The sequence below is a fragment of the Mustela erminea genome, chromosome 16 (genome assembly GCF_009829155.1).
Source record: "Mustela erminea isolate mMusErm1 chromosome 16, mMusErm1.Pri, whole genome shotgun sequence".
NCBI classification, from domain to species: domain Eukaryota; kingdom Metazoa; phylum Chordata; class Mammalia; order Carnivora; family Mustelidae; genus Mustela; species Mustela erminea.
The window spans coordinates 21625546-21642078 of NC_045629.1; the positions used below are offsets into that span (position 1 = coordinate 21625546).

At 33.5% G+C, this 16533-nt stretch overlaps 1 protein-coding gene across 1 annotated transcript in view; it reads left to right on the top strand.

Moving 5' to 3' along the window:
* The window catches only part of C16H8orf34 (chromosome 16 C8orf34 homolog), a 386725-nt gene that overhangs the window by 363949 nt on the left and 6243 nt on the right, over nt 1-16533 (top strand). Inside the window, exon 12 of the mRNA XM_032316157.1 lies at nt 3691-3784. Within this exon, the coding sequence (XP_032172048.1) occupies nt 3691-3784 (94 nt within the window). The remainder of the gene's footprint in view (nt 1-3690; nt 3785-16533) is intronic.

Below are 16533 nucleotides of genomic sequence, written 5' to 3' on the forward strand. Positions count from 1 at the left end.
CAACAGGAAACTGTGACTCTCAACCCCTGATGCAAGGACTTTTCACTGCAAAGCCTATCTGTCATATGACAGAAATATAAGTTTTTTGTTTTGTTTTTTCTTTTCTAGGGTTATTGAGAAGTAATACATTACTGTGTAAGTTTAAGATGGTTTGACTTACATATATTATGAAATGATTATCACAAGAGGTTTTGTTAACATCCATCATCTCATATTGATACGATTAAAAAAAAATGTTCTCCTTGTGATGAAAACTCTTTGTATCTATTCTTTGGAATTTAAGTTTTAATCTGATTAACAGACAATTTTCGAGTTGCTGGTGCTAAAATAATGTGCTTTTATTTTAAAATTGCAAGTCACTTAAAAATACTATTTTGATTATTTTAAAACTTTTTAAATAAACCTTTTTATTTTAGAACAATTTTAGGTTTATAGAATTGTTGACAAGGTAGTACAGAGAGTTCCTATAGACATCTCATCCAGTTTTAGTTGTCATTAATACCTTAGTATGATATATTTGTCACAATTACTAAACCAATATTGATACATTATTAGTAACTAAATCCATTTTGCATTCAAGCCTCCTCAGATTTTTTTCTAATGTACTTTTTCTCTCCCAAGACCCCATCCAAGTCATCATATTACATTTCATAGTTATATCTTTAGGCTTTTCTTGGTTGTGACAATTTCTCTGACTTCCTTTGTGTTTGATAATGGTAAGAGTTTTGAAGAGTATTGGGTGTCTATTTTGTTGATTGTTCTTCAGGTGAGATTATATGGTATTTTTCTTGTAGTTAGACTGGGATGATGTATTTTGAGGAGGAAAACCACAGAGGTCAGATTCCATTTTCATCATATCCTACCAAGGGCATATATGACCAACATGAATCATTGCTATTGATATTGACCTTAATCACTTGACTTTTGGTGGGATTTGTCAGGTTTCTCCGTGGTAAAGTTACTCTTTATTTGCCCTCCCTTTCCATACTGCACTCTGGTAGAAAGTCATTCTACACAGTGTGTACTTAAGGATTGGGAAATTATTCTCCATGTCCTTTGGGGCAGAGTATCTATACAAATTATTTTAAATCCTTTTGTATGGCATATTTATCTGTTCTTACCCATTAATTTATTTAGTCAGTCATTTATTTTTATCAGAATGGACTCACAGGTATTTATTTTATATTGCATAGTAACCCAGTGCTATCTCATTTATTTTATTGTATAAATTGTGCTAACCTTGGCCATTGGTAGATTTTTCAGTTGGTTCCTTTAATCTTTTGATATATCCCTCATTATGTTTATGTGAGAGAGAGTTTGCATGTGTGTATATATGTGTGTGCATGCATATGTGAACGCTTTCTTGCTTTCTGGCACTACAAGATGCTTCAGGTTTATCTTGTATCTTTCCTGCCTCAGTCCTAGAATGAGTCATTTCTTCAAGAGCTCTTGTTCTTTCATTGGAGAATGGTGTTAGGAACCAAGATCTGGGTGATAGTTTTGTTCATTGTTATTAGGATGTCATTGCTTTAAGCCCTCTCAGCTCCCAGAGCAGATAGATGTATGTGTATATAGTAACCTATGTATAATAAATATCCATAAATATTTCTGTATGTAGCCTTCTGTATATTTAGTAAGCTAAATATGAGTTCATACTAATGTCTCCAATTCTAATACATTACACATGAATCACTCTAGCTTTGCTCTCTATTAACTCCCACTTAAACAGTGAAATATTTGGCTCCCAGCATCTGTCATCCATTTATTTCATTGTTCGATTCCAGTATGTAAATATAGTAGTTTCAGAATTGTTAACATGTATGTACATAGGGAACAATTTATCAATTAGTATACAATATTTGTGCACAGTTCTTTTTGGTTTTGCTTTCACAGATGCCACTCATTTTCAAAGTTACTTAGGTTAGAACCTTATTTCCCCACCACCTTCAATTACATTTCATACATCTGTAATGTATCTAGATCACTTTTTAGTATTTTGCCTTCCATCTTGTGATCCCCAACCTTCTAATTGACTTTTTTCATTTGCATACACTAAGTTTTACACTGTTGTGTGAAGTTCTATAGATTTTGACAAATGCTAGCGTTTTGTATTTACCATTATATAAAATTTTTTCACTTCCTTTAAATATCCCCTCTGGTTCACCTATTCAATCTCCTATTCCCCTCCCAAACAACTGAAAAGTTGTAACTTTTTGAAACTCTGTATTGGAACTAAACATCTCCAGAGGTAACTGTCACAATCAAGGAATAGCAAATAGGATGTTTTTCTCATACAAGAATCGTTTCAAGCAAAGTGGACATTCAATACTTGGTAATATCATCTTTCTTAGAAAATCAGGAGTTGTGGGCACTTATTTTTATCTTGTTAGTATTTGTCTGAACAAAATGAACAAAATACCTCAAGTTGGAGAAAAAGATTATTGAAAGAGGGGGAAGACAATAGATTTGAGACGTCAAAGGAATACATTGACAGGTCATACTGGATTTATTTGAAAATTTTAAAATTATATTTGAAAAGATTTCCTTATATCATAGCTCAATAAATTTGAAATTTAGAGGTGACAAAAGTTACGCTTGCCCTTAGGGACGTTCCACATTATTTTTGAAGCAAGAGAATATGAAAGGGCAATTACTATGCAGTAACTATTACGTTGGCATAATAGCCACATAAAGGAATAGAGCAGTAATTCTGTCTTCTGCAAGGAAGGCTTTCAGTAGCGATGACATCTAAACCTTGGGAGAAGTGTGTTCACGTTTGAGACAGATAAACAAATGTAGGCAGGAATTATAGCATGTGAAAACATCTTGGCATGTCAGACAGAATGACCAACTTGAGAACTGCCAGTTAAGTGTAGCTGGAGTGGAGGTGTTAGCTGAGGAGGATGGAGATGGAAGTGGTGGTGTATTGGGGTAGAGAAGTATGGATCATAAGGAACCTTGAGTTTAGATTTTATCCTGAGAATTATGAAGCCCCTGGAAGATCATGAAATGGTAATAAGTACATTATATGGCATCTAAAAAGCCCACTCTGGCAGGAAACTGGTGGGGAGAATTAGGAAGGAACCTGATGCTAGAGAACATCATAGATGGCTATCACTGCCGTCAGGGTGGGAGAGAATGAGGGTCCGCTTCAGGGCAATGACAGAAAGCATAGAGCAAGAAGGAAGTATGAGAAATATCTTAACAAAAATAAGGAAGTGAGAAGAGAAAGAAGGCAGTGAAATTAGTACTGAGAGGTAAAGTTGAGAATGTTCTGTAAATCCTACTAATCGTTTTTTCTCATTAAAAGGAGTTTGAAACTTTGATAGCAAACATGCACATTTTGTGCAATTTTATATTGAATATTTTATTGTTATATTTCTAAGCATGCTTGCCAATTTCCATAAAAATATTAATTCAGGAAGGAATAGAGTCTAGATATTTCCTCTTATTAAGACATTAAATCTTATTAAAAGGGGAATATAAAAAATGAGTTCAGAGTTTATGGCATGACTTTGACATGAAAATGGATTTAAACTTATAACTCTTCCCTGTTGTGAGGAAATTATTCTTCTTCATTTTTTTTTTCTTTTTTGGACATGTAATTCATAGAGACTAAAGTGTTCACCCATGTTGGTATTCATGCTATCCATCTAGAGTTTAATCCAGAATGAACTCTTTCTTTGGTAGGATGAATCCTTAAAGCAATTGCAAGTAGTTCATCAGCCGTGGATCTTGCCAAGTGACACAGAAAGTGAAGGAGTCGAAGCAGAACAAGATAAACGTGAGTAGACATAGCTATTTATTGACAAATTGCTCTTAGCCAAAGGAAATTCACAACAAAGGTATTTCCCTTTCACAACATTAAACGCCTGCAAAAAAATTCAGGCTTGTTTAGACAGACCATGTAAAGATAGGCTCTACTTCAGGTGAAATCTTGATTTAGTCATGTTTTCATTGTGGTGCAAACTGACTTTGCAAAGAAGGTAGGTAGCACCTCAAAAGAAGGAATTATTCTTCCTGAAGACCAGCACAGAATGTCCATTTGGAATATGAATCTGCTATAAATATTGTGGAATTAGATCAGTGATAAATTTTAAAGCATGTGAGGATCATCTCATAATTTATTATATGTGAAATTATCACTATTGGTTAAATGAATAAGTGCATGAATATAGAAACCCTCGCAAGCTCACAAAACAAATTTATATTATAGTATTTGAGAGAAATAGAATATATGGCTCTTGATTTAAGTCTTTAGATTATAATCATAACAAAGGATGGATTACTCTGCTTTGGCATGACACAGTGCATGCTTCCCAGGGGTTTACTGACATTGTCAGATATGTGGGCTCAGCAAACCAGATGACAGGTTGGAGTCTGGACTGTATAGAAATAACAAAGTAACATACCAAAATTTACTTTTTTAAATCAGCAGTAGCCGGCAGAGAGAAATAAAAATTGTAAATGGTAAAGTAGCTCTCATGATAATTGGTATGAAGTGATTAATTGAAGATTCCCCTAAGCCATAGCTACTAGGAATACCTACTATGTTACACAGCTAACATTATGATTCCTCACCCAGGGGGATCCAGGAAATTGCTGTCCTGGGTTAAAAGGCATTTAAAAATATCCTTATCCCATTTCCATAGCTGTAGGCTTATGTGGTCAAAGCCAACAACCAGGAGAGGGACAAAAGGCAGAGCACTCAGGTAAGAGGAGGCATAGAGCTGATGTGTCACTTGGCTGGCACATTCAGAAAAGGAGAATAACTTGGTGACATTTTACAGATTTTCTTGGAGGGAAACAACTCCTTCTTCAGACAACAGCTGATAAAAGACTCACAACGTGAGCTGTACTTTAAGCAAGTACAAAAATAAAGAGAATATTTTAAAGATGTTCAATGCAAGGGATCCTGAGTAAAATGGTCTAGGAAAAGCATGGGATACAAAGAAGGGACTCCCCCAAGTAAGAAAGAATTAATAATGACCCAAAACTTTTATGAAAACAATGCAAACCCTCTTATACTCTCTCCTTACTCTCCACACATTTAAATATACATGAACATTCATTCTACACTTTGGATTCAGTCATTTTTACCAAATTCTTTTGAAGCCTCATAAATTTTGTGTTTAAAAAAAGCCTTCAAAGTAATGTATATGTGTATTCAATAAATACAATTTATATCATTTTGCTCTATCAGAGTCAACCCATAGGTACCCAGAGTGAGCAAGTCGAGGTAAACAGCATCCTTATAGGATGCACAGTGTGTTAATTCTGTGAGTGTGCTATAACTTATAATGAACTAAACCTTAAAAGCAAGAACAGAATAGATCAAAATAGTGTATTTAATCCATGTGCAAATTTAGACTTATTTGATCCCTTAAATCCAATGCCTCTAATAAATATTAAAGTCCAAAAAATAGCTTAATAATGCAAAGGAGATTTAAAAAAATTCCTAACTTTCTTTAACACTTGTCCTCTAATCATATTACCTTTCTGCATATACTTTCACAAGATTTTGATAAGTTGCAATAATTTCCTCTTCCACTAGGATGCAGTTTTTGAGAGAAGGTATTTGTTTATATATTGACATATACAATAAGACCTCAATAAATATCAGAATAATGAATGAATATATTTTTCTGATTCTTTATAATTCATTTATCAAGGCAGTTGGAAATTTAAACAAATAAAATAAATAATAATTGTGATTAATTGTCATAAAAATTATGTATAGTTTTAAAAATTTTAATATTGTATTTATAGTTTAGCCATGGGTTTTGCCATATGGTCTATCAATCACTCTAAAAAAAGGCCATTCTTGAACTCTCCTAGCCATAGACCTAGAACCAAAAATATTTGATTTCAGCAATGTTGTACTTGGAGGTGACCCTTGACAATGGTAAACTGTTTGAAATAAAATCAGGTTTTAAAAATAATTAGGTAGTAATAAGAGCCATCTGGAAATGGAATGCTAGCTAGTATTGTAGCCAAGCTCATAACACAGAGATGCAAATATTTTTCAAGAACAGCATCCAACATTCAGGTGCTGGGACAATTGTAAAATGGAGCAAGACACTGAGACACTAGCATCTCTACATATACTTGTACTCAATGCATGTAGTGTGTAAAACAGCTGGCAAGATATGTATAGATCATCTACCTCTTGATTTTCTCAGTGAAAGAAAATTAATGACATAAATAAATGTGAACCCAACATCTGATTTAGAGTCTAGAGGCTCGTATATTAGAAATTTATGAGTGAGGAAAAGGACAAGATTCATCATTCCAACAGTAACACCTGTTTCTTGAGTCAGCTTTCTATAAATTATACCTAGGTAATTTTGCAGAATTTTCTCATGTCTCCTGAGACAAAATTATCATAGCAGAAAGTTTCCAAATAATGTGAGAATCTTTGTAGTAGTGCATATTTCTTATTGCATCACTTTAAAATAAGACAGCTCAAATAAGTTTTATAAAAGACACCTTTTAGGAAAAGATATCTTGAGTCATTAAATGCGAAGCTTTAAAACTTTTATTGTAAATAAGATAAGCAGAGCCCTTAATTAAGTAGATTTTTTTCTTTATTCTGCTTTTGTTTAAAAGTATAAATCACAATTTTTAAAAAGGTCATGTTAGGAGTATGTTTGTTTGTAATCTCTCAGGTTATATTGTGAAGTCATTAAATACTCAGATTACAGATATTTCAGTCTCCTGGGATACTGTTTGATGCTTGTATTCCTGGTTTCATTCAGACCTATTCAATCAGAATCTGCATGAGACTCTGAATTCTGCATTTTCAATAAACCCCTCAGGTGAACCTTGATTATTCTAAAGATTGAGAACTACTGGAATGAGAAGGCCAATGAATCAGAGGATTGTGTTTTCAGAATTGTCTCCATAGTGTTATTAGATTTGGGACCCAATTTCTCTAGGCTGCTTTTCCTATCTGTAAGTTAAATTTGGATGCAAAATGAGAGAATGGAGAAAGAAGGCTTAAATTTGAAGGAATAAATGTGGAATGAAATTGAATGTGTACTCTCCAGTTAGTAGGTTCAACATATACCTGGACACAAATAGCTGATAAAGCTCTGGGTTTTTCCTGAGCAGATGCATGGTACTATACATATGGGTGGACTTCTAGATCTTCAGGGATTCATCATATCTTTTGAAAGCTTGTTTTGGGCGTCTCATCCATGAGGTTTTCTTTTATTTTTATTTATTTATTTTTTTGTAAACCTTGTTTGCCCCAATTGGTATCACTGCCTCAGGCACCTGCTATGTAAAACTGTTGCCTCTAATTATTTTTGCCAATGTTCTCATTGATTTTTAGGGGAACAGATTTTTGGACATCCCTACACCCACATTCCAGAAGTGCTTCTCCTCTCCTATTTTTCCTGATTTCATCAGCCTACTTTTCTCTTTGTTTGAAGAGGAGTATGATATCTTCATAATGGGCTGTAGAACAAGATAATATCTGTTTCTTAAGTCCTAATTTCATGATAAGTTATTAAAACAATTTTGTAGTAAAATAAGTTTTGGGACTTTATACATATCATTGTATTTGAGAATCTCTCGTAAGATATACTAATGATACAACAACTTTTCAAGAGGAGCAAAAAGAGTTCTACACTTTTAAATGAATACATCAAGTGTAATTATCATCTTGGCTTAAAAGGAGAGAAATTATTGTCCATTGTTTACTTGAAGACATGCTATACAGTCTTTTCTAGAAGTCACTGGGTGGTTCTGCAGCAAGATCTGCTGGACTTTATATAGTCCAGCATTTTTTGGCTCTTGAGTTCTTTGTGCAGAATGCTTATCTTCTGTTTTCAGAATGCCTATTAACTGCTAGAGGAACAAATGTTCTAGGAGTTAAGGAAGTGCTAATCTAATCCAATCCTCTCAAACTCAATTCTCTTAATTTAATGAAGCTGATTCTCTAAGAGATTGTAGGCTTGTTCATGTCACCTAGTTAGTAGCAGATGCCAGGAGTAGAATCAAGAGTTCTTGTCTGGGCCCAGTGATGTTTACTCTTAGTGCTTCATTCTTTATTTATGACTTCTCTTTGTTCCCATTACCACAGGGTGACACGGTTTATGTTGTCACTCTTCAGAGCCAAAGTGCTTGGGGCAGTAAATGGGGCTACAGGACTCCCCTGTGCACTCAGGATGTGATGTGCCCTTTGTTTTCCTTAATCTAACCTCACCTTACTTTTTTCCAGGTAGCCTCCCAAATTTGTATTTGAACAATGCTTGAGGCAGTGGTGTTACTGTACCACAGCTGATTATTTTACCAAGCCCAAGACAAGGTACTAACACCCTATCAAAGGAGAGAGAAGAAGAGGATGTGTTACAGGCAGTAGAATATAATAACACAAAGACTGAAATGAGTTAATAGCCAATTGCAGATAGGTGTCAGGGCTTCATGATACTTGGAACTCAGAGTTTAATATTAGGGTTGTGGCATCAGAAATAGGGATTAGAAATATATTCCTCAGGAACTAAGTGAGACGGGACTTCAGTATTTTGTTCTTATTTAAAGGTCAACTGGATTATCCTACACAGTATGTATGTTTGTAGAGAAAAGACATACACACTTTGGAAACAACCAAGAATAATTAGTAGTAATAATAATAGTAATATAATAAAAATAGAACAAGAGTAACTACAGAGATGAGCTCTAAATGTAAAAAAGACAAAAACTTCTGGCAACCTGTTTCAGGTTATTTTTGAAGTCCAAAAGAAATCTTGATGATTTTTAATCTCACTTTTCATATTAAATCTTCTATGAGTATTCAGAAAATTCTAAAGATTCTCCTAAAAAATTCAGGGCATCTGAACTCACACCAGGCAATATCCTATAAATTAAGCATTTGCATGTTTGGTATCTGTTTTCTTCGTAAATATTTAAGGATTTATCTTCAATCAATAAGTATAAATATAAGTTAATAATTACTGTTAATTATCTGTTGCAAGCAAAACAGACTAATGTCAAAATGTAATTTTCCATTATAATAGTGATTATAGAGAATTATTTTGGCTTTAAACAAGTTTTTGCAATTTCTAAAGGCCAAATGCCTCTGAATTATTCATGTGGCATTCTTATTTTGAAATGTTTCCCATGTCTGTGATAAAACCTGATATTATGAATGGTTCAATTGATTTCTAACCTCCTAGAAAAAAATTAAAGGGTAATATTTAATAACATATAGAACTTAATCTCACCAAATAAACTATTCCTAAGTGTAAATGGTAAAATGTGTCAAATTGCTCTGCAATATATAAAGTTACATGCTTCAGAATAGATAGAAAGCTTACCTGCTTTATTTATTGACATTTCCTCATTATATGCAATAATAGTAGTCAGAACATTTCATAACAAGTACCAGAGAAGGCTGTATTTAAACAACAGAACAGTTCTTTTGTGATGCAGAATTCTTTGGATTAGAATCTTGTATGGAGTTGAATTCTTTAAAACCGAAAATGGAGATACATGGTCCAATTTTTGGTTATTTTAAAAAAATCAAAGTTATAAATGAGTAGCACATGTTTTTAATCCTTTTGCCAAACACTTTTTGTTTGTCTTGGAATATTCTTATATTTGCTCTAGGTATAGCCTGAAATGACAAGATATGATCATGAAAACAAGATGAAGAGAAGTGTAGTTCATTCTCTAACCTTGGTAGATGTAGTTTATAGGCAGTATTATATTAGATGGATGTATCTTTCACAAATGAGAAGAATGTATTGACTGGCTCCAGGTAAAACCTATTTGTTCTCCACAAATTTTGTTCTGTATATTTTCAGTAACTGTAAGGACTTCAGCATGTTCACACCAGACAAACTGGTTCCATAATTTTCTGTGACTTGTTTTGTGAAATTGACCTGCTTCACCTTCTCAAATTAAACAGACCTGGACATTTGTGTCCCAAACTAGGACTTTTTTAGTTAAGATTCTCCCATGTGTCATATCTCCATAGACCAGTTTACCTCCTTAGAATCTCCTTAGAATAATGTTTATGAATCTTAAAATTCAATACACATTAATGAGAAGCTGCTCTGTGTTGGGCTTTACGGCATGGGGTATACATAAAACAGCAACAACAAAAAGGTTATGATCTCTTTTCCCTAGTAAGTTAAAGACAAGTGCATAAGCATTTGTAGCATAAGGTATACTATTTCTTAAGAGGTAAATAGAATGTTAAGGAAGCCAAAGGAAGGAAATATCACATGAAGTTGGCAGTAGGAACATGTAATTGGAGAGATCTTATGAAGAAATGGTGTTTGAACTAAGAGATGGGTAAGCTTTTGAAGTACAAGGATGGACAAGAATGTCATCTGATTAAGAATAACACATGGGCAAGAACACAAACATAGGAAGAGCATTGGTTATGCCCAGGGAACTAACAATTCATACTTTTAGAGAAAAGCACTAGACACAGGGAGTCAGAGAGAAATAAGTCTGGAAAGATAAGTCATGAAAGAACACAGGGGGTGCAAATTATAAGGATAAAAAATGTGAATTGATAAACAGTAGAGAAATCTTTACATAGGGAGGAACTCTGATGACAATATTCATATTCATAGCTTTGGGGTAACATTAACACAAATGATGAGGAAGACCCAGTGTTTGGCCCTTTACATATTTCTTACCTTGATGAGAGGAAAACTAATTTTAAAACTACCTGTGCTTTAGTGCTATTTCAAACAGAAATCATCATCTCCCTAAGACATGCCATTTTTAAAAGACTTATAAAATAAAGTGATGGTATATGTATGCAATGGAATATAACTCAACCATAAAAAAGAATGAAATCTCACCATTTGCAATGATGTGGATGAAGCTGGAGTATATTATGCTAAGTGAGATAAGTCAGGGAATGGCAAATACTGTCTGATTTTACTCGTATGTGGAATTTAAGAAATGAAACAGATGAACAAGAAAAACAAGAGAGGGAGGCAAGCTAGAAGATAGACTCTGAACTATAGAGAACAAACAGGGTTGCTGGAGGGGAGGTGGGGGAGGGGATGGGTTAAAAGGATGATTGGTATTAAGAAGGACATTTGTAATGAACAATGTATGTTGTATGTAAGTGATGAATCCTAAATTCTACTCTGAAACTAATATTACACTGTGTATTAACTAACTGGAATTTAAATAAAAACTTGAAGTAAAAAAATAAAAATAAATTAAAATGAGTCTCTTGTAGGCAGTAATTAATAAATAAATAAACAGATAAATAAATAGCTCTTTAGAAGTTATGTTCTTTACTAGGCAAAGAAGTCAAACATGGACCATAATACAGCTGAACTTATAGGAGAAGAAATAAATCATTATTGAAGTGCTTTTTAAAACTTTTGTTATTGGGTATAGTTGTTAACTTATCAATTAAGTATCAATAAATATATGTAGTTCAAGCTTATAATTTTAATTCATTAAAACATAATTAATTTTAGAGGTCTCAAAATATGCATGATTTATGTATTTTTATATTACAACCCTTATCAGAAATATAGTTTGCAAATGTTGTCTCCCAGACTTGAGGTTACTTTTTATATTTTGGTTTTTTTTCCCTCTTGCTGTGCAGAAGCTTTTTAGTTTGATACAGTCCTACTTACTTATTCTTGCTTCTGTTTCCTGAGCTTTTGCCATGTCTAAAACATTGCCAAGACCAATGTCAAACAATTTTCCCTATTTTCTTTTCCTTTTTTTTTCTTTTTTTAAGATTTTATTTATTTGGCACAGAGAGAGATCACAAGTAGGCAGAGAGGCAGGCTGAGGGGGAGGGTGGGAAGCAGGCTCCCTGCTGAGCAGAGAGCCCAAAGTGGGGCTCGATCCCAGGACCCTGAGACCATGACCCGAACTGAAGGCAGAGGCTTAACCTGCTGAGCCACCCAGGTGCCCCTCCCCCTGTTTTCTTCTAAGAGTTTTATAGTTTCTAGTCTCACATTTAAGTTTTTAAAACATTTGAGTTGATTTTTGTGTAAATTGTGAGATAAGGATCTAATTTTGTTTTTTTGCATGTGGATACACAGTTTTCCCAGAAATATTTATTGAAGGGAGTGTCCTTTCCTCACCATGTATTCTTAGCACTCTTATTAAAAACTTCTTGACCTAGGTATCTTATGGTTTTTGGTGCAATTGTAAATGGGATCTATTGCTTAATTTCTCTTTTTTCTGTCTTCTTGTTGGTGCATAGAAATGCAACTGATTTCTGTGCATTGATTTTATATCCTGATACTTTACTGAATTCCTGTATGAATTCTAGCAGTTTCAGGGTGGAGTCTTTGAGTTTTCCATAGAAATAATCATATCATCTGCAAAGAGTGAAAGTTTGACTTCTTTGTCAATTAGGATGCCTTTTATTTCTTTTTGTTGTCTGATTGCTGAGGCTGGACTTCTAGTACCATGTTGAATAACAGTGGTGATAATGTACATCCCTGCCATGTTCCTGACCTTAGGGCAAAAGCTTTCAGTTTTTTCCCCACTGAGAATGATACTGGTTGTGGGCTTTTCATAGATGGCTTTTATGATATTGAATTATGTACCCTCTATCCCTACACTATGAAGAGTTTTGATCAAGAAAGGATGCCGTACTTCATCGAATGCTTTTTGATCATCTATTGAGAGTATCATATTGTTCTTGTTCTTTATTTTATTTTATTTTTTTAAAGATTTTATTTATTTATTTGACAGAGATCACAAGTAGGCAGAGAGGCAGGCGGGGGGCGGGGAGAAGCAGGCTCCCTGCTAAGCAGAGAGCCCAATGCGGGACTCGATCCTAGGACCCTGGGATCATGACCTGAGCTGAAGGCAGTGGCTTAACCCACTGAGCCACCCAGTGACCCCGTGTTCTTTTTTTAATTAATGTGTTGTATCACACTGATTGATTTGCGAATGTTGAACCAAACTTACAGCCCAGGAGTAAATCCCACTTGGTCATGTTGGATAATCCTTTTAATGTACTGTTGGATCCTATTGGCTAGTATTTTGGTGAGAATTTTTGTATCCATGTTTATCAAGGATATTGGTCTGTAATTCTTCTTTTTGATGAGGTTTTTGACTGGTTTTGTGATCAAGGTAATGGTGGTTTCTGTGGTATATATATATATATATATATAAAACATATTATATATATTTTATATTATAAATTACATGTTACATAATAATGGAATATTATGCAGCCATTAAAACTTCCCAAATCTTGCCATTTGCAATGACATGGATGGAACTAGAGGATATTATGCTAAGCTAAATAAGTCAATAAGAGAAAGACAAATTTCATATGATCTCACTGATATGAGGGGTTTGAGAAACAAGACAGAGGATCATAGGGGAGGGGAGGGAAAAATGAAATAAGATGAAACCAGACAGGGAGACAATGTGTAAGAGACTCTTAATCTCAGGAAACAAATTGAGGGCTGCTGGAGTGGAGGGGAGTGGGGAGGATGGGGTGGCTGGGTGATGGACATTGGGGAGGTGCTACAGGGAGTGCTGTGAATTGTGTAAGACTGATGAATCACAGACCTATATCCATAAAACAAATAATACATTATATGTTAAAACAAAACCAAAAACAACTAGCTGACCCTATATGCTTGGGTTTATTTTTGGACTCCCTATACTATTCTGTTGGTCCCTTTTTGTGTCAGTACTATACTGTTGATTATTATCACTTTGTAATATAATTTGAAATTAAGACCTGTGATGCCTCCAGCTCTATTCTTTCACAGGATTACTTTGGCTATTAGGAGTCTTTTGTGGTTCCACAAGAATTTTAGAATTGTTTTTTATTTCTGTGAAAAATGCCTTTGGAATTTCTATAGAGTTTGCATTGACTCTGTATATCATTTTGTATGACCATTTTAGCAATATTAATTCTTCCAATCCATCAGCATAGGGTATCTGTCCATTTATTTGTGCCTTCTTCAATTTCTTTTATTACTGTTTTATAGTTTTAGTGTACAGATATTTCATCTTCTTAAATTTATTCTTAAGTATTTTATTCTCTTGAGGTATTATAAATGGAATTGTTTTTTTTTTAAATTTCCTTTTCAGATAGATCAATTTTAGTATACGGAAGTACCGTTGATTTTTGTATGTTGCTTTTGTATTCTGTAACTTTACTAGATTTATTTATTAGTTCTAACAGGTGTGTGTGTGTGTGTGTGTGTGTTTACATGGAGTCTTTAAGGTTTTCTATATATAAGATTATGCTATCTACAAACAATGATGATTGACTCTTTTCTGATTCAGATGCCTTTTATTTCTTTTTCTTATCTGATTGTTTTTGCTAGCACTTCTTGTACTCTTTTGAATAGAAGTGGCAAGAATGGACATACTTGCTTTATACTGTATCTTAAAGGAAAAACCTTCACTTTTCTCCATTGATTATGATACTATCTGTGGGAGTTTCATAAATGACCACAATTGGGTTGAGGAAATTTCCTTTTATTCTTATGGAGAATTTTTGTTAAACCATATATCTGATACAGGATTTGATAGCCAAAATATATAACAAACACATATAATTCAATAATAAAAACAATAAGAAAGCCCAAATAATCCAATTAAAATATGGACAAATAAACTTAATAGACATTTTCCACAGAAGAAATACAAATGGCCAATAGGTACACAAAGATGTGCTCATCTTCACTAATTATCAGGGAAATACAAACAAAACCATAGTGAGATATAACCTCACACTTTTTAGAATGGCTTTAATCAGAAAGATAAGAGTTTGTGAAGATGTGGAAAAAAAAGAACCCTGTATACTATTGGTAGGAATGTAAATTGGTTTACCCATTATGGAAAACGGTATGACTCAAAAAAGTAAAAATAAGACTTCCATATGCTCCAGCAAGCCCTTTTCTGGATATACATTCTAAGGAAATGAAAGCATTAGGTCTCATTCCCGATCTAAGAAGGAAAGCTTTCAATTTTGCATCATGATGTATGATATTTGCTATAGGTGTGTGTGTGTGTGTGTGTGTGTACACTTTTTTTAGGTTAAGAAAAATTTCTTCTATTCTGAATCCATTGAGCTTTTTTTTTTTTTTAAATCATGAATGAATGTCAAAATTTAGCAAACATTTCAATCAATTTTTAAACATTTTCTCACTTATGTTAGTATGGTTAATTTCATGAGTTAGGTTTTGAAAATTAAGCTGGTATTATCTTTTGCAATAAATCTAACTTGATAAGGATGTTGGTAAAAGTTTGATTAGGATTTTTATATCTATATTTATAATTCAGTTGGCTTATTTGGGCTTATTTGGGCAAAAGATTTCCCTTTTTATGCATTGTAATCAACATTAGCTAGCATCATAAAATGTGTTGGGGAGTATTTCCTGATGGATTCTCTGGAAGTGTTTGTGTAACACTGAATTACTTTTTTAATGATTAGAGGAATTCAGTAGTGGAGCTATATGACTTCAAAATTTCTTCGTTTGAAGAAATTTTAACTATGAATTTAATTTCTTTAGTAACTGTGTGACTACTCAGATTTTCTATTTTCTCTTATGACAATTTTGGTAAGCTTAATTTTTCCAGAGATTTGCACATTTCATTAGAATTTTTGAATTCATTTTTACAAAGTATTGGAAATATACTCTTATAACGTTTAGAAAAATGTGTTCCAGTTCCTTAGTGATGTCTCTTTTTTAATTAATTGTTTTATTTTGTTGATTATGTTGTCACAGGCTGTAGATTCAAGGTCAAAAGACATGTTCTAGCAAATGATGGGAAAAATGTAAAAGACTTTGGGGATTATGTTTTAAAATTACCATGGCCAGCAATTAACACATATTGGACATTACAACTGTATGAAAAATATGCCCCACTTCCATTTTCCATCTGTTTGTTTCTGTGTATCATCGTGGATGTTTTATTCTGATCTATGCTCAAGTTAATTATTTCTCTCTTCAGTGCTATTAGATCTGCTGCTTAACACATATGCTTATTTTCAAATTTCAGATACTGTATTTATTTTAACATTTTCATTGATTTATTTATAATTTCTAGTTCTTTCCAAAAACTCTAGATATTGTTTTTCATTTCTTATTATCCATACTTATTTTGAAATCTGGGTTTAAGTCCATTATTTGATTCCTTGTGAGTCTTTCTCCTCTCTGTCATTTTTTTCTTGATTTTTGATCACATGATGTTGTCACCATGTTTATTTATTTTGGATTAGGTACAATTGTATATGAAAAATTGCAAAGATAATTTGTGGCCCAGAATGATGTTATCTTCTTCCAGATAGGATTTTACTTTGTTTCTGGGGTACTGGCAATCTTAGATTATTTGAATTCAACACAAAGTTGAGAAGATTTTAAGTAGGCTTTATTCATTGAAAGGGTGCTTTATTCTGTTTTGCTCTTTTTTTATAGTGTGGCCCTTCAGAGTAGCAACCCCAAACCTAGGAAATTAATCTGCATCATCTTCCTCAGTAATCCTGGATCCCCAGTTTTTGTCCTCCCTCCCTAGGAATCTTTTGCAAGTTGTCAGCCTTTAAGGATTTTC